The 22,490-nt window shown below is 44.0% G+C and overlaps 1 protein-coding gene across 1 annotated transcript in view; it reads left to right on the top strand.

Moving 5' to 3' along the window:
• LOC137381297 (potassium/sodium hyperpolarization-activated cyclic nucleotide-gated channel 1-like) overlaps positions 1-22,490 on the top strand; it is a 298,099-nt gene that overhangs the window by 213,404 nt on the left and 62,205 nt on the right. The window contains exon 6 of the mRNA XM_068053685.1: positions 21,252-21,492. Coding sequence (XP_067909786.1) covers positions 21,252-21,492 — 241 coding nt within the window. The remainder of the gene's footprint in view (positions 1-21,251; positions 21,493-22,490) is intronic.

Below are 22,490 nucleotides of genomic sequence, written 5' to 3'. Positions count from 1 at the left end.
TCATCGACAGTTTTGCGGCTGCCTGCAATGAATTTGGCCCAACCATCAGCCACAAGAAAACGAACATCATGGGGCAGGACGTCAGAAATGCTCCATCCATCAATAATGGCGACCACGCTCTGGAAGTGGTTCAAGAGTTCACCTACATAGGCTCAATTATCACCAGTAACCTGTCTCTAGATGCAGAAATCAACAAGCGCATGGGAAAGACTTCCACTGCTATGTCCAGACTGGCCAAGAGAGTGTGGGAAAATGGCGCACTGACACGGAACACAAAAGTCCGAGTGTATCAAGCCTGTGTCCTCAGTACCTTGCTCTATGGCAGCGAGGCCTGGACAACGTATGTCAGCCAAGAGCGACGTCTCAATTCATTCCATCTTCGCTGCCTCCGGAGTATACTTGGCATCAGGTGGCAGGACCGTATCTCCAACACAGAAGTCCTCGAGGCGGCCAACATCCCCAGCTTATACACACTTCTGAGTCAGCGGCGCTTGAGATGGCTTGGCCATGTGAGCCGCATGGAAGATGGCAGGATCCCCAAAGACACATTGTACAGCGAGCTCACCACTGGTATCAGACCCATCGGCCGTCCATGTCTCCGCTTTAAAGATGTCTGCAAACGCGACATGAAATCCTGTGACATTGATTACAAGTTGTGGGAGTCAGTTGCCAGCGTTCGCCAGAGCTGGCGGGCAGCCATAAAGGCGGGGCTAAAGTGTGGTGAGTCGAAGAGACTTAGCCGTTGGCAGGAAAAAAGACAGAGGCGCAAGGGAAGAGCCAACTGTGTAAGAGCCCCGACAATCAAATTTTTCTGCAGCACCTGTGGAAGAGCCTGTCACTCTAGAATTGGCCTTTATAGCCACTCCAGGCGCTGCTCCACACACCACTGACCACCTCCAGGCGCTTACCCATTGTCTCTCGAGATGAGGAGGCCAAAGAGACATTAGGGACCTGAAGCGTAACCTGTGTGTGAAGGCAGAAGATGTGGTTACGATTCTTAATGAATATTTTGTGTCTGTTTTCACAAAAGAGAGGGATGATACAGACATTGCAATCAGGGAAGAGGAGTGTGAAATATTTGATGAAATTAACATAGTGAGAGAGGAAGTATAAAGGGGTTTGATACCTTTGAAAGTGGATAAATCCCCAGGCCCGGATGAAATGTATCCTAGGCTGTCGAGGAAAGCAAGAGAAGAAATAGCAGAGGCTCTGACCATCATTTTCCAATCCTTCCTGGCTACAGGTAAAGTGCCAGAGGACTGGACGACAGTTAATATTGTACCATTGTTTAAAAGGGAGAAAGGGATCGACCGAGTAATTACAAGCCAGTCAGCCTTACCTCGGTGGTGGGAAAATTATTAGAGAAAACTCCGAGGGACAGGATAAATCTTCATTTGGAAGGATAAAGATTAATCAAAGACAGTCAGCATGGATTTGTTAAGGGAAAGTCATGTCTGATTAACATGATTGAATTTTTTGAGGAGGTAACAAGGAGTGTCAGTGAGGGTAGTGTATTTGATGTAGTCTGTGAATTTTAGCAAGGCTTTTGATAACGTCCCACATGGCAGACTGATCATGAAAGTAAAAGCCATGGGTTCGAAGACAAAGTGGAAAGTTTGAATCCAAAATTGGCTCAGAGGCAGGAAGCAAAGGGGCGATGAGTGTTTATTTGATTGGAAGGCTGTTTCCAGTGGTGTTTCGCAGTGCTCAGTACTAGGTCCCTTGCTTTTATGGTATTTATCAATGATTTGAACATGAATGTAGGGAGTATGAGAAAGAAATTTGCAGACAATACAAAAATTAGCCGTGTGATTGATAATAAAGAAAAAGCTGGAGATTGCAGTAAGTTATCAATGGATTAATCAGGTGGTCAGAACAGTGGCCAATGGAGTTCAGTCCGGAGAAGTGTGAGGTAATGCATTTGAGGAAGGCTAACAAGGCAAGAGAATACACAATAAATCGTAGAATACTGAGAAGTCCAGTGGAGTAGAGGGATCTTAGAGTGCATGTCCACAGATCCCTGAAGGTAGCTGGACAGGTAGATAAGGTGGTCAAGATGGTGTCATGCAGCCCCCTCACCTGCCAAGAATGAGGCACATTAATTTCACCACATGGACATTAAATTTCAAATTGTTGCTGGGAAGAAGAGAAGGCCTGTTCCAAGGACTGCCAGACCTTGGCTAGAAAAAAACATTTATGTACTAACAGACATTGAAGGCAGGGAAGCGTATTGCATTCCCTGCTAAGATGATACAATACACAGAGCCAAGACGTGGTCAGACCAGTGAGTCACATGACAAATCTGCTTGGCAACCTGGGGGTTTCTGAATTGTACAGTTTGAACTGAGAGCCAGCAGAATGCTCCTGGACGGGAGAAGACCTCCTGACTGTCTGCCTGCTCCCATCTCTTTTTCACGGAACTCCAAAGTCTCCTGCAGCGAACAAGGTTTAAGAAGAATACTGGGCCCCAATGAAAAGCAAGATCTACCTACAATCAAGGACACGACAGTGAGCTCAAAGAACCGGAACAAAAACTCTTCAGATATTGCCTCAAACTTTTCCACTTTATTTCTTCTGTTTTCTTTCTGTCTCTATCTGCATGTGTGTATTATGTATGCACGTTAGCGTGGGCGCGTTGTGTATCCGTAGGCATCAACCGAACTAGAGTTTAAGTTTAATAAATTTCATTCTTCTTTAAACCTAAGAAGACCTGTTTGTGCTGGTTTCTTTGCCTTACAATTGGAAAGTGGTGAACAAGGATTCACCAAGGGGGAGCTAAAAACATGGTGTGTTTAAAATTTAAACCCTGTTACAGTAAGACCAGGTGAAGGCTGAAAGGGAACCCGAGACTTCTTTCTCACCTGGTCATAACAAAGGCATACGTGATACTTGCCTTCCTTGGCCGAGGCGTAGAATATAAGAACTCGGAGGTTATGCAGGAATTATATTAAACACCAGTTAGGCCACGGCTGGAGTACTGCGTGCAGTTCTGGTCACTGCACTATAGGAAATATGTGATTCCACTCAAGAGGGTATAGAGAAGATCTACGAGGATGTTGCCTGCACTGGAGAATTTTAGTATTGAGGAAAGATTGGATAGGCTAGGGTTGTTTTCTTTGGAACAGAGGAGACTGAGGGCAAACCTAATTGAATTGTATAATATTATGAGGGATCTAGGTAGAGTGGATAGAAAGGCCCAACTCCCTTTGGTTGAGGGGTCCATAACCAGGAGGCATAGATTTAGGGTAAGAGTTAGGAGGTTTAGAAGGGATTCAAGGGGTGAATGTTTTCACCCAGAGGGTGGTGGGGTTCTGGAGCTCACGGCCTGAACAGGTGGTAGAGGCAGAAACCCTCATGAAATTTTAAAAGTACTTGGATATGCAATTGAAGTGCTGTAACCTGCAAGAATGTGGACCGAGTTAAAAAGTGGGATTAGGCTGAATGGTTACTTATTAGCCAGTGCGAATACAATGGACCAAAAGGCCTCCTTCTGTGCTGTAAATTTCTATGATTCTATTCAATATTTTCTCAATCAATGAAATAGTGAAAACTTTCATCCCATCAGGGAGGTGGTGGTGTAGTGGTATTGTCACTGGACTAGTAACCCAGAGAGCAGGGTATTGCTCTGGGGACATGGGTTTGAATCCCACCACAGCAAAATGTAAAATTTGAACTCAGTTAATAAATCTGGAAGTAAAATCTAGTCTAATGATGGCCATGAAGCCATTGTCAATTGTTGTTAAAAGCCCACTGATGTCCTTTGGGGAAGGAAATCTGCTGTCCTTACCTGGTCTGGCCGACATGTGATTTCAGACCCACAGCAATATGGCTGACTCTTACAGGCCCTCTGAAATGGCCTAGCAGACCACTGAGTCGTGTTTAACCGCTACAAAGTCAATACAAAGGAATGAAACTGGATGGACCAGCTGGCATAAACCTAGGCACAGGAAACAACAATGGCAAATCCAGGCTTGTTGATCCTGCAACCTCCTTACCAACTTTTGGCTTGTGCCAAAGTTGGAGAGCTGTCCCACAGACTAGTCAAGGAATGCCCTCATACTCACAGAATCATACCTTACAATGTCCCAGACACTGGTGTCTCCTGTCCCACTGGCAGGACAGACCCAGCAGAGGTGGTGGCACAGTGGTATACAATAGGGAGGGAGCTGCCCTGGGAGTCCTCAACATTGACTCCGCACCGCAAGAAGTCTCATGGCATCAGGTCAAACATGGACAAAGAAAACTACTGTCCTCCCTCAGCAGATGAGTCAGCACTCCTCCATGTTGAACACCACTTGGAGGAAGCACTGAGGGTGGCAAGAGCGCAGAATGTACTCTGGGTGGGGGACTTCAATGCCCATCACCAAGAATGGCTCAGTAGCACCACTACTGGCCGAGTCCTAAAGGACATAGCTGCTAGACTGGGTCTGCAGCGGGTGGTGAGAGAAAAACATACTTGACCTCGTCCTCGCCAATCTGCCTGCCGCAGATGCAGCTGTCCAAAGCAGTATTGGTAGGAGTGACCACCGCACAGTCCTTGTGGAGACGAAGTCCCGCCCTCACATTGAGGATATCCTCCACCGTGTTGTGTAGCACTATCATCATGCAAAATGGGATGGATTTCAAACCGATCTAGCAATGCAAAACTGGGCCTCCATGAGGTGCTGTGGGCCATCAGCAGCAGCAGAATTGTACTCAACCACAATCTATAACATCATGGCCCGGCATATCGCCCACAATACCATTACCATCAAGCTAGGAGACCAACCCTGGTTCAATGAAGAGTGCAGGAGGGCATGCCAGGAGCAGCACCAGACATACCTCAAAATGAGGTGTCAACCTGGGGTGAAGCTACAACAGAGGACTAATTGCATGCCAAACTGCACAAGCAGCATGCAATAGACTGAGCCAAGCGATCCCAGGACCAATGGATCAGATCTAAGCTGTGCTATCCTGCCACATCCAGCCATGAATGGCAGTGGACAATTAAACAACTAACTGGAGAAAGGGGCTCCACAAATATCCCCATCCTCAATGATGAGGAGTCTATCACATCAGTGCAAAAGATAAGGCTGAAGCATTTACAACAATCTTCAGCCAGAAGTGCCGAGTTGATGATCCATCTCAGCCTCCTCCTGAAGCCCCCAGCATCACAGATGCCAGACTTCAGCCAATTCGATTCACTCCACGTGATATCAAGAAACGACTGAAGGCACTGGATACTGCAAAGGCTATAGGCCGTGACAATAGTCTGGCAATAGTACTGAAGACCTGTGTTCCAGAACTTGCCATGCCCCTAGCCAAGCTGTTCCAGTACAGTTACAACATTGGCATCTACCCTGCAATATGGAAAATTGCCCAGGTATGTCCTGTACACAAAAAGCAGGACAAGTCCAACCCGGCCAATTAGCGCCCCATCAGTCTACTCTCAATCATCAGTGAAGTGATGGAAGGTGTCATCAACAGTGCCATCAAGCAGCACTTGCTTAGCAATAACCTGCTCAGTGACGCTCAGTTTGTGTTCTGCCAGGGCCACTCAGCTCCTGACCTCATTACAGCCTTGGTTCAAACATGGACAAAAGAGCTGAACTCAAGAGGTGAGGTGAGAGCGAATGCCATTGCCATCAATGAAGTCAATGGGAATCAGGGGGAAAGCTCTCCGCTGATTGGAGTCATACCTAACACAAAGGAAGGTGGTTGTGGTTGTTGGAGGTCAATCATCTGTGCTCCAGGGCATCACTGCTGGAGTTCCTCAGGGTAGGGTCCTAGGCCCAACCATCTTCAGCTGCTTCATCAATGACCTTCCTTCAATCATAAGGTCAGAAGTGGGAATGTTCGCTGATGATTGCACAATATTCAGCACATTCGCGACTCCTCAGATACTGAAGCAGTCCATGTAGAAATGCAGCAAGACCTGGACAATATCCAGGGTTGAGCTGATAAGTGGCAAGTAACATTCGCGCCACACAAGTGCCAGGCAATGACCATCTCCAACAAGAGAGAATCTAACTATCTCCCCTTGACATTCAATGGCATTGCCCTCACTGAATCCCCCACTATCAACATCCTAGGGGCTACCATTGACCAGAAACTGAACTGGAGTAGCCATATAAATACCGTGTCTACAAGAGCAGGTCAGAGGCTGGGAATCCTGCGGCGTGTAACTCATCTCCTGACTCCTCAAAGCCTGTCCACCATCTACAAGGCACAAGTCAGGAGTCTGATGGAATACTCTCCACTTGCCTGGATGGGTGCAGCTCCAACAACACTCAAGAAGCTCGACACTATCCAGGACAAAGCAGCCCGCTGGATTGGCACCCCATTCACAAACATTCACTCCCTCCAATACCAACGCACAGTGGCAGCAGTGTGTACCATCTACAGGATGCACTGCAGCAACACACCAAGGCTCCTTAGACAGCACCTTCTAAACCCACAACCTCTATCAGCTAGAAGGACAAGGGCAGCAAATGCATGGGAACACCACCATCTGCAAGTTTCCCTCCAAGTCACACACCATCCTGACTTGGAACTATATCACTGTTACTTCACTGTTGCTGGATCAAAATCCAGGAACTCCCTTCCTAACAGCACTGTGGTGTACCTACCTCACATGAACTGCAGCAGTTCAAGAAGGCAGCGCACCACCACCTTCTCAAGGGCAATTAGGGATGGGCAATAAATGTTGGCCTAGCCAGCGTGCCCACAACCCATGAATGAATTAAAAAAAAATTCTGGGATGAATCTCAACCTCGGTCCCAGAGGTGAAAAGATAATGTCCTAACCCACTATGCCACTGTCTGTATTTATTTTTATTTTTCAAGCAAATTAGTTGAATTACCTTTGATTGCTAAGATGCACTAATTAGCTGTTGTAATTAAAACAGAAAATACTATGAATACATAGCAGTTCAGCATTTAAAATACTCACGGTTGGCTTTACCGGTGGGTGGGGGGAGTCCTTCATCATTTGTTTCTTTTTTAGATGCAATATTATGAATCTTCAATTCTGAGTAAGATAGCTAAGCCAAGTCCTTAGTGGTATCAATAGTTCTATGTCCATGATTACCAAGTCTAAGGAGGTGTTAATGAGTCCTGCTTGACACAACCGAGCCATTTTGAAGAGAGTAGCAGATAATATTGTCTTATTTCAATTGTCTGCACTTATAGTGATAAAGGACTCAAATCTGGTGCATTGAGCTTCAGGTAGCGTGTCAAATATCAGCTCATAATCAGAAATGATGTAGATAGCAAATAAATGATTTATTCCAAATTGATGAAATTTTTATTGAATTGTCTTGATCTGATATTTTTGTTTGAATTTTGCATCATTTTAGTCATAACTAGTGATTCTGCTCATGTAACACTAAAGTTTTAATTTAACTTCTGCATAACGAGACCAAAGGAAGAAATTTTCAATAAAAGCAAAATACTGCGGATGCTGGAAATCTGAAATAAAAACACGAAATGCTGGAACCATTCAGCATGTCTGGCAGCATCTGTGGAAAGAGAAGCAGAGTTAACGTTTCGGGTCAGTGACCCTTCTTCGGAACTGACAAATATTAGAAAAGTAACAGGTTATAAGCAATTTATAAGAAATTTTCAATTTTGTGCTTCTGCATACAGCTTTGCCTGATGGGAGAACATATTCATAATTTAGGTGCAAGTTTTTTTTATTCATTCATGGGATGTGGGCGTCGCTGGCTAGGCCAGCGTTTATTGCCCATCCCTAATTGCCCTTCAGAAGGTGGTGGTGCGCTGCCTTCTTGAACCACTGCAGTTCATGTGAGATAGGTACACCTACAGTGCTGTTAGGAAGGGAGTTTCAGGATTTTGACCCAGTGACAGTGAAGGAACGACGATATAGTTCCAAGTCAGGATGGTGTGTGACTTGGAGGGGAACTTGCAGGTGGTGGTGTTCCCATGCATTTGCTGCCCTTGTCCTTCTAGTTAATAGAGGTCGCGGGTTTAGAAGGTGCTGTCTAAGGAGCCTTGTGCGTTGCTGCAGTGCATCTTGTAGATGGTACACACTGCTGCCACTGTGCGTTGGTGGTGGAGGGAGTGAATGTTTGTGGATGTCCCACAATATTCCAGCCATTAACATCAATAATAGAAAATTGTGGGGAGTGTAAAGTTTTGATATATACTCCCTGTGGCTAGTGTGCATTGGAATTGTGAATATGTAAAGTTGCATCTTGAATTCACCTCGTAGATAGTGCTTGGTTTGGATTATCCCATGAATTACTACTGTTTTGTGGGAGTATTTGGAGTATAAAATGGAGTAAAATAGGTCCTTAAAGGATACTAGCTCAAACCTGCTGACAAAAACATCACACCAGAATTACATCCAATCAAACCGCTTTGAGGCTGAATCCATTGCATACAAATAAGGGCATAGCTAGCCACAGGAGCCCATTTCCTCCAACTTCCATTCCAAACCCATCATTCATATTAAATGAGGGCTTGAGAGGAATGCTGGTTGCATTTAATTCTTTACTGAATGTGCAGCCAGAAGTACCATAAAACAGTAAATAAAATGCAGCCTGTGATGTAAATATACACATTGTTGTATGTTTCATGACTGAGTCGGTGAGGTGGTTGGCACAGGACGAGTTTTGAGTAATGTGTGACTAGGAGCAGATAGCTGAGGAAAATGATGTAATGAACAACATATATAATGATTTCAAAAGTACTTAATTGGCTATAAAAATTATGCATTCCTGCAGGAAGCAGAGCAAATTAATTTCACAAGGAAGACACTTGCGGGTAGATTTTCTGTGCACGCTGCACCAATTGAAAATTCAAAAATTATATCCTTCAATTCCTGAAAGGTCTGCATGAATTCTTCCTGATGTTCAAAGATAATCAAGCACAAGAATATTTATCCATTTCCACTGCAATCTCCCCACAACCCATCCCCCATCCCTCACCACCAGGTTTCAACAGCACAAGGACCATTATGTCCCATGGAGTATTGATTATGCCAGGATTTATCTATTCCTCTAATTAGTAATCTAAATTTCCTTAAAAGAGGAAGGAAAGTCTCATTCAAAGTACTCTGGATGTGAAATTCCATTGCGTAAAGCTGCCTCCAGCAGCATTATGGAGGCTTAGTGTTGCTTTTGTGGCTTGCCCTGCATAGCCAGCCACTTCCTGCAGCCTCTGTGGCGCTCTGTGAGGAGATGGGTGCAGGCAGAGATTTCCCCAGTGCCAGAAGGCTTTGAGTTGGTGCCATCCTGATGTCACATGGGCCAACTGGCAGTGTAACATCAAGAACCTTTGTAAGGAACAAGTTCTGTGCAAGATGGACCCTGCTGTAGCATTATCTAAAAGGCCAGGAACCAGGTGAGCTCATTTTTGAGAACTTTTTCCATTGCAAAGTGTTTGAAAGTACTCTGGAGTGTTTTTGGAGGGGTTGTAGTGACTTGCTGAATTTTTCCAGGGGGTGTTGCTGCATCCTCTCAGGTATGGCAAAGGAGTGGATGACATGTACGCACAAAGGTTGTAACAGGTCTGGGGCCAGTGGTGGGAGATGGAGAAGAGGCTGCGGAGCAGGCAAGCTATGCGCCATGCCCTTTGCCTATTTGGAGCCAACTCCTTCTTACTCCTTTACAGTAACAGGAGGCTGCCGGGCAGGCCAGCCAATGCACTCAGCATCTAAGGGTGCATGCACATCAACACTCTCCCGTATGCTGCCCTATTGAAGTCCTCATCTGAATCCTCTGCAGCAGAACTCATCTGCAACCTCACCCCCCGATGAGCTGACAAACAAACTATCCGTTCTATCTGCCGGCCTGGCTGCATCCCACTCATGCCCGGATGTCTCACCACGTGCTGATCCTAACTCTGTACTTCACTCTACTCTCCAAGGTACATGCAGTGCCAGTATCTGAGCTCGCAGCTAAGCGTCTCAGATCAAGTGACAAGCCCTCTTCATCACTGCTGTGCAGTTGCTCACTCTTTCCTGGGCTTCTGTGGCTGGGCAGGCAACAGTTCTTGGGTGTCTGAAAACAGAAACACAAAAGGGTAAGGTTGGTGTGAGGGAAGTGGGGTGGGGTGGAAAGCAAGAGGTCCATGGTCGCACCACCTGCAGCTTGCTCAGCATGCCAGATAGCAGGATGAGTGTGAGGTGGGAGTTGAGAAGGGGCATAAGACAGGAACATACTGCCCCCCTCAATGGTCTCAGTGATGCCGGGTGGCATGTGCTCTGTCACTGCTGGTCCCATGATACAGAAAACTATCTTCTCTGTAGGGCTCAGGAGATGCAGGTGTTCTTGTCCCAGGCCAGCTCTGCTCTGCCCCCTTCTATTGTGTGCACCTTGTCCTGCAAGAGAGAGGGAAGAATGTCGGTGGTTGTACAGCACTGTGTTTGGGTGATGTGGCTTCCATAGCTGAATAGCTGGAGCTACGTGGAGGCTATGAGAGCTGGGTGTGAGGCTGGCAGCACTGGCAGATGCGTGAGGGTGAGGTGGAGTATCTGTTTGTTAGGCCTGAGTCCCGAGTGCCAAGGACTGGTGCTGGGTGATTGGCTCATTGAAGAACATTAGAGGTTGGTGATGTGATGATTGGAGATATCATGTTAGTAAAAGCAAAATACTGTGGATGCTGGAAATCTGAAATTAAAAACATAAAATGCTGGAAATGCTCAGCAAGTCTGGCAGCATCTGCAGAGAGAGAAAGAGAGTTCACCTTTTATCATAACCCTATCATGTGAAGATGCATTCACTGATCTTGACCATCAACGTGAGGTCATTTGACTTCTGTGGCATTGCTGCAAGGTCCTCTGGCTCAGACTCCAGCAGTTTACACCTAACATGGAAACATAGAAAATAGGAGCAGGAGTAGGCCATTCAGCCCTTCGACCCTGCTCCGCCATTCATTATGATCATGGCTGATCATCCAACTCAGTAACCTGTTCCCGCTTTTGCCCCATATCTTTTGATCCCTTTCGCCCCAAGAGCTATATCTAACTCCTTCTTGAAAACATACAATTTTTTGGCCTCAACTGCTTTCTGTGGTAGCGAATTCCACAGGCTCACCACTCTCTGGGTGAAGAAATGTCTCCTCATCTCAGTCCTGAAAGGTTTACCCTGTATCCTTAGACTATGACCCCTGGTTCTGGACTCCCCCACCATTGGGAACATCCTTCCTGCATCTACCCTGTCAAGTCCTGTTAGAATTTTATAGGTTTCTATGAGATCCCACCTCACTCTTCTGAATTCCAGCGAATATAATCCTAACCGACTCAATCTCTCCTCATACATCAGTCCCGCCATCCCAGGAATCAGTCTGGTAAACCTTCGCTGCAGTCCCTCTACAGCAAGAACATCCTTCCTCAGATAAGGAGACCAAAACTGCACACAATATTCCAGGTGTGGCTTCACCAAGGCCCTGTATAATTGCAGCAAGACATCCTTGCTCCTGTACTCGAATCCTCTCGCTATGAAGGCCAACATACCAATTGAATTTTTTACCGCCTGTTGCACCTGCATGCTCACCTTCAGCGACCGGTGTATGAGACTACCCAGGTCTCATTGCATATTCCCCTCTCTCAGTTTATAGCAATTCAGATAATAATCTGCCTTCCTGTTTTTTCTACCAAAGTGGATAACCTCACATTTATCCACATTATACTGCATCTGCCATGCATTTTCCCACTCACTTAAATTGTCCAAATCACCCTGAAGCCTCTGTGCATCCTCCTCACAACTCACCCTCCCCACCCAATTTTGTGCCATCTGCAAATTTGGAGATATTACATTTAGTATATATATATATATATATACCTGCTCTCACACCCTTCGAAGGGTGGTCCTTGAGGGCCTCCTGCAGAACATCTCTCCTCCTGCCCACCTCCACCAGTAATATCTCCAGCACCGCATCCATCACCCTGGAACCTGCTGTCTGCCCAGGTGTTCACTTTGCCACTATTTAAATTTGTATCAATATTCTTTAGTGCAGCTTCCCTTTAAGAGAGACAGCCTGCCTTTAAGAAGAGCAGGCTGGCTGAACAACGTGGTTTCTAAACAAGGCTACCGGGCTCCCCTGCTGAGCACAGAGGCTGCATTCAGTGTTCAGAAGAAGACAACAGCGCAGGACCCACATGCTCAGACGCTGCACTCATTCACATGAGAGGGTACACAAAATTTGCCTTCTGTCCACCTTGATCTGAATGGGCGTGGCAGTATGCCAAACACGACCCCCCAAAAACGAGGCAACTGAATTACTAACACACTGTGTTTTATGAAGAAAATATTAGCCTCAAGTGAATTTCAATTGGGTATTTTGTTAATCGACAAATCCCTTACCACACTGGAGTCCCTCAAGCAGGGTCTCCCTACCTGCTAGGTCATTTGGGTAACATTACTATTAAGGAACATCTCAAAGTGACTTCATAGGAAACATCAAGATTTTGATGTTGCACCAGCCTGACAGATGCACTGGACCTGCTTTCGGACTGAGCAGCGGTGTTCTGCCAAGCGGTCACCCAATCTGCGTTTGCGGAACACCTCTGCTCAGTCTGAAAGCATGACCCTGAGCTTCCAGTTGCTTGCCATTTTGACACATCACCCTGCTCTCATGCCCACATTTCTGTCCTTGGCCTGCTGCAGTGTTTCAGTGAACATCAACGCAAGCTCGAGGAGCAGCACCTGATCTTTCGATTAGGCACTCTACAGCCTTGCAGACTGAACATTGAGTTCAGTAACTTCAGAGCATGACTGGCCTTTTTAATATTTTTTTTATATTTTAGTTTTTAATCATATGCCTGTTTTTCAGGTAGACAGCACTGCTCATTATTCAGACATTAACACTCTCTCTGGACTTTGTCTTTCATCACAAGCATTACCACACTCTTTGCCTTTGTCCCATGACAGCTGTGTTATTTAATCTCTCCTGCCCTCTGCCCTATCACATCCCTTCCCTTTTGTTCTCTTCCTCACCAACCCCCCACCCCCCCCAGCCACCCCTTTTGCTTGCTTAAAACCTAATTATTTTCTAACCTTTGCCAGTTCTGACGAAAGGTCACTGACCTGAAACATCAAATCTGCTTCTCTCTCCACAGATGCTGCCTAACCTGCTCAGTATTTCCAGCACTTCCTGTTTTTATTTCAGATTTTCAGCATCTGCAATATTTTGCTTTTAGTAATCATAACTGGATCATTCTGAAAATCAAGTGGTTTATTGAATAAACTTAGTGGCAATGTTGTTAACAATGTGTTTTTTTATAATTCACAAAGTTTCAGGTAGTTTGCATTGACGTAGTATTTTGTTCTATTCTATTTCTGTTGTTATTTTTTAATGCTTCATGTTAAACCCAAGAGCTTTAAGAACGTCACAAGGGAATCAATTCTGACTCTTGCTGGGAATTGTTGCTTAGCTGATGGTATGAGGGAGCTGAAATAACATCCATAGATAACGTCTGAGTGCATCAGTGATCATGTCATTTTTCTTAGAAACACCTCCTGTCCAGTTCTGATAATATCATCAACAGTCACCATTTGGGCAAATACATTTTTTAAGATAAGCAACATAAATAGAAATGAAAATAAAAATATATTAAAGTTTTACTTTTTATCTTTGTAACAATTGTTAAAAGTATTATTGATGACAATTCAAATTTATGAAGTTTACAACATAACAGCAGAACATCTGGAAACAGGATATTATTTTAAACTTAATAGTTAAATGCCAGAAGCAAGCTTTTAGCCTCAGACTTTGTCAGCATATTTTGAGTAATCTGCTAATGAATTGGGCTGTGCATATTGTAACCTATTTGTGGCGTTTTTTAGAACCACATGAAACCAGTTTTGATGGAATCTATTTTAAACCACCCTGAGCACAGTTCCAATATAGCTCAAGCAGAGATACTATATCCCTGCAGAATTGTGAACTGACTCAAAAAGGCACATTCCACATGATTAATGACTAATTAGGATCAAGGCCCCCATCTCATTCACTGGGTTTGAAACATCAAGCATAGTCAGAGGACCGGAAAGGAATTAAAGCAAGAATTCAGAGATATAATTCAAAAAACATCCTGTGAGATATTAAAATGGTGATCCTCTGGGAAGGGGTTCGCACTATAGAGGATGTAACAAAAAGGTGAAGAAGCTTGGTTCAGATACAATCTATTTCAATCCATATAACGAGTCTTTTTTTGGCATCGTAAATTGATTACAAACTATCACCTAGGAATTACTGTTGGTGATGTTGATGTATGAACACTGTCTGCTATTTTAATGCAGACATTTCCTGTTCGTTGGACACTCTGCTTAAAATAGTGAGCATCGAATGTCATCACAGAAGCACGTTAAGCATTCATCTGCTGATATCACCAGCAGTAATTTCTGGGCTTTTGTTGTATTTGTGATTTGGTTTATGGATATTAATATTATACACTATTACTTTAGAGATAAATCCCTTTAAAATACTTTTGAAACAAAGGAATTTTACAAATAACTGCTCTATTTTGTTGTTTTATTATTAGTATCCAAAATTCAGTTAGACTTTAAACAATGCTTTTTAAACTAGGATGTGTCCATAATATTTGCTGCTGGGTGCTGTTACTTGAAACACAGCACAATGATTCAGTTGACAAACTGGACTGCCCCAATTAGATTAGATTAGAGATACAGCACTGAAACAGGCCCTTCGGCCCACCGAGTCTGTGCCGAACATCAACCACCCATTTATACTAATCCTACTATAATCCCATATTCCCAACAAACATCCCCACCTGTCCCTATATTTCCCTACCACCTACCTATACTGGTGACAATTTATAATGGCCAATTTACCTATCAACCTGCAAGTCTTTTGGCTTGTGGGAGGAAACCGGAGCACCCGGAGAAAACCCACGCAGACACAGGGAGAACTTGCAAACTCCACACAGGCAGTACCCGGAATCGAACCTGGGTCCCTGGAGCTGTGAGGCTGCGGTGCTAACCACTGCGCCACTGTGTTATCTCAAAAATATGCTAATCACATTCCTATACATTTAGAGGCTGGATCTTCCTTCAGGATGGTTTCACTAGTTGGCTCCTGGCAGTATCACTAATCTGCAGAAGGAGTCTGGCACTGCCAAGCCTGAAAATCTTATGATGTTGCAGCTGGGCACTCATTCCAGCACTTGAAGGGGGAGAAGCTAGCGTGAAATTGGGTCACAGGCCCAATAAGGTCTCAGTAAAATTTTATCAATATGGCTCTGCATGAGCCGCCTCAAGTACTTTGTACAGTTCTGGTCACCATATCATGAGAATGACTTCCAAACATAGGAGAGGATGCATTAAAGCCCAGCTAAATTGTTAGTTGGAGTTAGGTGTCTGAATTATGAGGAAATACTGCAAAAGTTGAGAATGTTGTTTAAGCAATTGGTTACTTAGTTCCTAGCCTGGGGTAGACCTTGACTTTGTGTGATATTGTAAAATGGGTGATAGTGAGTTGGCAGCCTGTTTTGTATCTCACGCGATTTGTTTTCAATGAAACACTACTATCACAGAATGCGCTTGAATCAAATTCCTATGTCTACTATTTTTACACAGGTGTTAACCCATAGAAGGTTCAAAACTCAGACAAGCTATTTGGCCCAACCAGCCTGTATTGGCATTTACCTCCCCCACCCCTATCATATTTACCCAAACTGCTCCCATATCCCTTTAGCCCCTCTTTTCTTCATCCACCCATCAAATCCAGCAATGAATGCTGACATAATTTTTGTCTGAAGCACTGAAAGTGAATTCCACAGCCTCACAACTCTGAAAGAAAATTTCTCCTGGCTTCTTTTCTAAATCTCACTTTTAACATTGTATCTATAGCCCTTGGTCTTGACTGCTCAACTTTGGAAACAGTCTCTCTATCTACCCTGTCCAAACTTTTCATAATTTTATCTATCATATTGTCCCATAATCTGCACTGTTCTTAAAAAAAACTAAATTTTTCAATTTTCAAATATGTATTTCCTCATACCAGGCAGCATCCTAGTAAATCTGTATTGATCCCTCTCTAAAACTTCAATATCCTTATTGCAGTGTGGACCCAGTACCTTAACTGAGGTCTAAGTAAGGTTTTCCAAATAAATTGTTAATGCTACCCCGAAAACAACTGAGAAAGGAAATTGATATAAATGCCTTAAACGTTCATGCAGTAACATCGCTCATCGCACTTTCTGGGCTTTAACCTGCTGCAGCTCATCCACTTTGGATCCAAGAAAGACAAATCAGAGCGTTTTGTAAATGGTGCAACTCTCGGAACTGGAGCAACAAAGAGATTCCAAATAAAGGAATCATCAATAGCTTGTGGACAGCTCCAAAAATAGTCAAAAAGAATAATGGAATGTTGGCCTTTTTCTCAAAGGACTTTGATTACAAAGGGGAGGAAGTGATGCTTCAGTTGTACAGAGTCTTGGTCAGATTCCACTTAGAGTACTGTTTTCAGTCTGGGTACCGCACCTCAGGAAGGATATTTTGGCCTTGGAGGGGATCGATCACAAATTCACCAGAATGATTCCAGGGCTAAAAAGGTTAATTTATGAGATTGGTTTGCATGAACCTGGCTTGTATTCCCTTGAGTATAGAATATTGAAAGGTGATCTAATCAAAGTGTTTAAAATTATCAAAAAAAATTGATAGGGTAGTTACAAAGAAACTATCCCTATGATGGAGGAATCCAAAACAAGGGCCATAATCTGAAATTTAGAGCTGGGCCATCCAGGGAAAAAAATCAAGAAGTAATTCTTTGCACAAAGGGGAGTAAAAATCTGAAACTCTGTCCCCTAAAAAGCTGTGGATTCAGGATCAATTGAAAATTTAATGACGGCGATTGACATGTAAGGACATCAAGGAATATGGAGGAAAGATGGGTAAATGGAGTTGGGGGACAGATCAACAATGATCTAACAAGCTTGAGGGCTGACTATCTTAAACTTGCTCTGTCCCTAAAACTTACCTCAAAGAAGGTTCAGAGGGGAATTGAAAAAGCATATAAGAGAAGCAAAGAGAGAATATGAGAAGAGATTGGCAGCTAACATAAAAAGGAATCCAAAAGTCTTCTGCAGGCATATAGACAATAAAAGAGTGGTAAAAAGAGGAGTGGGGCCAATAAGGGATCAAAAACAGGATTTACGCATGGAGGAAGGGGGCATGGCTGAGGTATTAAATGAATACTTTGCATCTGTCTTTACCAAGGAAGAAGATGCTGTGCAGGAGCTATTTCAGACACTTGAAAGGTTTAAAATTGATAAGGAGGAGGTATTGGATAGGCTGTCTGTACTTAAATTTGATAAGGTACTAGGGCCGGATGAGATGCATCCAAGGATATGCAGGGAAGTGAGAGTGGAAATGGCAGAGGCACTGGCCATAATTTTCCAACTTCCGTAGACTCGGGTGGTGCCAGAGGACTGGAGAATTGCAAATGTAACACCCTTGTTCAAAAAAGGATGTGAGGATAAGCCCAGCAACTTCTAGAATCGATAATTTGGGATAAAATTAATAGTCACTTGGACAAATGTGGGTTAATTAAGAAAAGATAGCACAGATTTTTTAAGGGGAAATCATGTTTAGCTAACTTGCTTGAGTTTTTTGATAAGGCAGACAGAGAGGGTTGATGAGGGTAATGCTGTTCATGTAATGTACATGGCATTTGATAAAATGCCAATAACAGGCTTGTCAGAAAGGCTAGAGCCCATGGAATAAAAGGCACAGTAGCATCATAGATACAAAATTGGCAGAGTGACAGGAAACAGAGAAGTGGTTAATGGTTGTTTTTTGTACTGGAGGAAGGTTAATAGTGGAGTTCCCCAGGGGTTGGTGTTAGGACCCCTGCTCTTCCTAATATATGTTAATGACCTAGACCAGTTTACAGGGCACAATTTCAAAATTTGCAGAGTGAGCTGTGAGGAGGATAGTGTAGAACTTCAAAAAGACATCGACAGATTGGTGGAATTGGCGGACAAGTGGCAAATGAAACTTAATGCAGAAAAGTGTGAAGTGAATCATTTTTATTAAAAAAAATGGAAAGGATACAATTCTAAAGGGGGTGCAGGAGCATTGCATAAATCATCAAAGGTGGCAGGACAGGTTGAGAGAGTGGTTAATAAAGCATACAGCATCCTAGGTTTTATCAATATGGGCATAGAGTACAAAAGCAAGGAGGTAATGTTAAACTTGTATAAAACACTGGTTCAGCCTCAATTGGAGTATTGTGTCCAGTTCTGGACACCACACTTTAGGAAGGATGTGAAGGTGTTAGAGAGGATGCAGAAAAGATTCGCAAGAATGATTCCAGGAATGAGGAATTTCAGATATGTAGATTAATAAAGGTATTGAAAATCATGACGGGTCTGGACAGAGCAGATAGGGAAAAATTGTTCCCACTGGTGGAAGGACTAAGAAGCAGAGGGCACAGATTTGAGATAATTGGCAAAAGAAGCATTGGTGACATGAGGAAAAACTTGTTCATGCAGCGAGTGGTTAGGATCTAGAATGAACTGCCTGAGAGTGTGGTGGAGGCAGGTTCAATCGAGGCATTCAAGAGGGAATTGGATTATTATCTGAAAAGGAAGAATGTGCAGGGTTACGGAGAGAAGGCAGGGGAATGGCATTGGGTGAATTGCTCATTCGAAGAGCTGGTGCGGACACGATGGGCCAAATGGCTCCTTTTGCACCGTAACAATTCTGTGATTCCGTGAACCTGAATGTTCTCAGCGATGCCGGATGCAATTGCCTCAGTCACAGTCGACCCCATGATGTAAAACACAGTTTCCTTCAAAGGGCTTGGAAGATGCAGGTGTGTCTGTCGCCCAACAATCTCCACTGCTCCCTGTGGTTATGTAAGACCTGGTCCTGCAAGAGAGAACAAAGAATGTCATTGAGTGTGTTGCAATGTGTTTGGGTGATGTGCCTGGTATAACTGAATAGCTGAAAGTATGTGGAAGCTCCACAAGGTAGTTGTGAGGCTCGCAGCATCGGCAAGTATGCGAAGGTGAGGTGGAGCATTTGATTGCTGATGAGTGAGTGATAGGGGTGCAGTGCATTGAACAGAGTGGTGATGTGGTGGGTAGGAGATGTCATGTGAAAATGCATTCCTTGACTTTGGCCACCCCGGTTAGGTCATTGAACGTTTTCTGGCACTGCAGCCAGGACCTCAGGGAATTGACATCCTTGGCCACTGCTCTCTTTCCCTTCACAGAATGTGCTGGGAGGGCCTCCTGGCCCCCTGTGGAGTCATGGTGTTTCTCCTTCATACTATCTCCAGTGTCGCAGATCCTGGAAGCTCTAGCTCTTCCCTCTGCTGCATCATTACCAGTCCTCCTCCTTCCACCAAAGCTTTCCTGGCTCTGTTCCAGCAGCTGCTGTAGCCTGAGTGCACCTCCACTTTAGAGGGACAAGATACCTTTAATAAGTGCAAACTAGCTGTAACATATGCTCGCCACATTGGCTGCTGGACCTCCTGATGCCTGTGTAGCCAGCCAGCAACACGGGTCACACCTGGCTGCATACCTCAACCTTGTTGATGAGCAGGCAGCACAAATTTTATGTGTCTCAACAGGACTGGCAATCGCACTTTGCAATCCCCACACCCAGTATTGTGCCTAATTCAATATTTGCCCCTTCACTTCTCCAGCAGCTTTAAATGGAAGAATATTTTTTTTTATTTCCCAGCCTTCTCTCTTCTTTCGAAGGTCAGAATTGAACTCTCCCACCCCCACTTCCACCATCCCAGGACCTCATCCATGTAACCATTCTACATGAGTCAACTAGACAGTCTGAGTTGACAGGCTATTCCAGCATGAGAGACATCGCAGCTGGGTATTATTTTATCCTCAGTCAACATTAGTGGAGATCACTCTGTTGCAAATAGACTGATTGTCCCTTCTGTAGAAATGCTGTTGCCAGTTGTGTTGTTGGAGGAGATGGTGGTGTCACCAGATGAGCAATCTAGATGCCCAGGCTAAAGATCTGGGGACATGGCTTCGAATCCCACCATAACAGATGGTGAAATTTGAATTCAATTAATACAAATCTGAAATTAAATGCTAGTCTAATGGTGACCATGAAACCATTGCTGATTGTTGTAAAAACCCATCTGGTTCACTCATGTCCTTTAGGAAAGGAAATCTGCCATCCTTACCTGGTCTGGCCTACAGCAATGTGGTTGACTCTTAAATGCTCTCTGAAGTGGCCTAGCAAGCCACTCAGTTCAAACACAGTTAGGGATGGGCAATATATGCTGGCCTAGCTGGAGGTTTGGCAGGCTGGAGTTTTTAATAATAGGGATGGGCATTCACAACACTTCTGGGGATCTTGTCATTCAGGAGCATCAAGCACACAAGGATTTTGGAGCAGGATCTTGCCACTCCATCTTGTTGCAGGAGTGCAAGCTAGTTTGGCTTGAGTGTCCACAGTAAAGGGAAAATTCGAAACCTTTGCTGCTGCATTATCATTATTCACTACCTAACATCAATCAAACTCTCTGAGATACAGCATTGTGGGTCCAGCTTATAGCTCCATTCAGCAACTACACCTGCTCCATGCAGGCATCCTTATTGCTGGTCATGTGTTGGACGGAACTGGCAGGAGCTCTGAGGGATCCTGGTGACCCCACTATTCCCACCTCCAAATGTGATGTCACAATGCTACATTGGAATTTACCAGGCCCAGGAAAAGGGAGGGAAACAGGATTCTCCCCAAGTTCCTCCTGCCAAAGTTAGAGTAATTTCATGTTCGAAACAGGTCAAGGTTTCTGAACTCCTTTCATTTACTTGTCAAAAAATGGAGCCACATATGTTGCTGCTGTGTTATATTCTTATAGAAGACACAATAGTTTGATTTTCTTTACTGAGCAGCTGCTTTCTCTGCATTTTCTCTTTTAAATCTAATCCCACGAGCAGACCTATTATAAGCGCATGGAACATTATGAAAGAGGATAGGCCATTTTTTCTTTCACTCCCATGAGTCAACAGCCTAAGTATTCTGCAGAATCTGAAAACAAAATATTTTAACCTTTTCACTCCTACAGATGCATGTGGGTACTGTTCAGATAATTTAAAGAATGTTCTTCAAAATAAGTTATTTGTTTTTTTTTGCTCTTCCCAAACCCTTTGATAGTTATCATTTGATCAGTTATTTATAACATATTTCCTATGTAAGCTGCTGGTCATGTTCCTGATCCTACTAAAGGAAATGTAATATGCAGAATCTTAATGTATTGCATTGTTGTATTTTAATAAAATTTGGACACGTTCTTCTGTTTCAGGAGATTGTCAACTTCAATTGTCGGAAACTCGTTGCCACCATGCCCCTGTTTGCAAACGCTGACCCAAGTTTTGTGACAAGCATGCTGAGCAAGCTGCGGTTTGAGGTTTTTCAGCCTGGAAATTACATTGTGCGGGAAGGGTCAATCGGGAAGAAGATGTATTTCATTCAGCATGGGGTGGCTACTGTCATCACCAAGTCCAACAAGGAAATGAAGCTATCAGATGGTTCTTACTTTGGAGGTCAGTGTCACCTGTATCTTATTTAGAAAACTGGAATAAAATGACATTTTAACATGCCAAGTTATTTGTTTAATATTTAAATTTGAACACTACTTATAAATGGCAGCAATTGCCCTCCTGTTAACAGGTTCGTTACTTTTATTTACCTCAAGGACTGGCTCTCCATATTGTGGCATTGAACCACCATTTCCTTGGTCCTTCGTGTGAATCCACAACAACAGCAACTTATAGTTTTAGCATAATAACAGTTCCCAAAGCACTTCACAGGAGCCTGAAAACGAAGTATTAGGACAGATACCAAAGACTTGGTCAAAGAGGTAGTTTTTAAGGAGTGTCTTGAAGGAGGAAAGCGATGTAGAGGGGCAGAGAACAGTTAACAATATCAGCTAACATGGAAACCAGGAGGGGAAGTTGGGTGGTGAGCAGTTTGGTGGGAATAGGATTGAGGGAGCAGGAGGTGGGTCTCACAGACAAGAGGAGCTCATACAGGGCATGAGGTGAGAGAGGACAGAAACGAGAGAAAGACGTGAGTTAGGTCTAGGGCAGGAGCGGATCTTTAGAGGAAGTTTGGCCTAGTGTGCTGGTGGAAGACGGTTTGCAGTTGGCAAAAGAATCTGGGGGTTATCTTTGGATTCCAGGATGATCCAGTTTTAGCATATGAGAGCAGGACCTGACAGTCTTTATGTTGTTTGGCCAAATCTGGCAGTGGATAGTAAACCATTGTCCGCCATATTCTTTCAAGTCTGTGCCCCTTGGGCTTCTGAGACTGGAGCTAAGAGCATACCAGAGGAACAGCTAGGGTGAGAAAGTAAGTTGAGGTTTTATTGGGATCTAGGGTATCAAAGGTGGGGGTGAGGGTGCAGTTGAGCAAATCAGTAGCTGCAGAAATGTTGTGGTGAGCGGAGGGCCAGAGGCTAGACAGTTGGGATTTTGAAAGTGTAGTTGTAAGTGAATTGGGGGATAATTTTTCCAGGGAGGATACAGAAGTAGGTAGGGTC

Source organism: Heterodontus francisci, chromosome 1, assembly GCF_036365525.1.
Source record: "Heterodontus francisci isolate sHetFra1 chromosome 1, sHetFra1.hap1, whole genome shotgun sequence".
In the NCBI taxonomy this organism is placed as follows: Eukaryota; Metazoa; Chordata; class Chondrichthyes; order Heterodontiformes; family Heterodontidae; genus Heterodontus; species Heterodontus francisci.
Note: the sequence above shows the minus strand (reverse complement) of the source record. Positions and strands in the feature narration are given on the sequence as shown.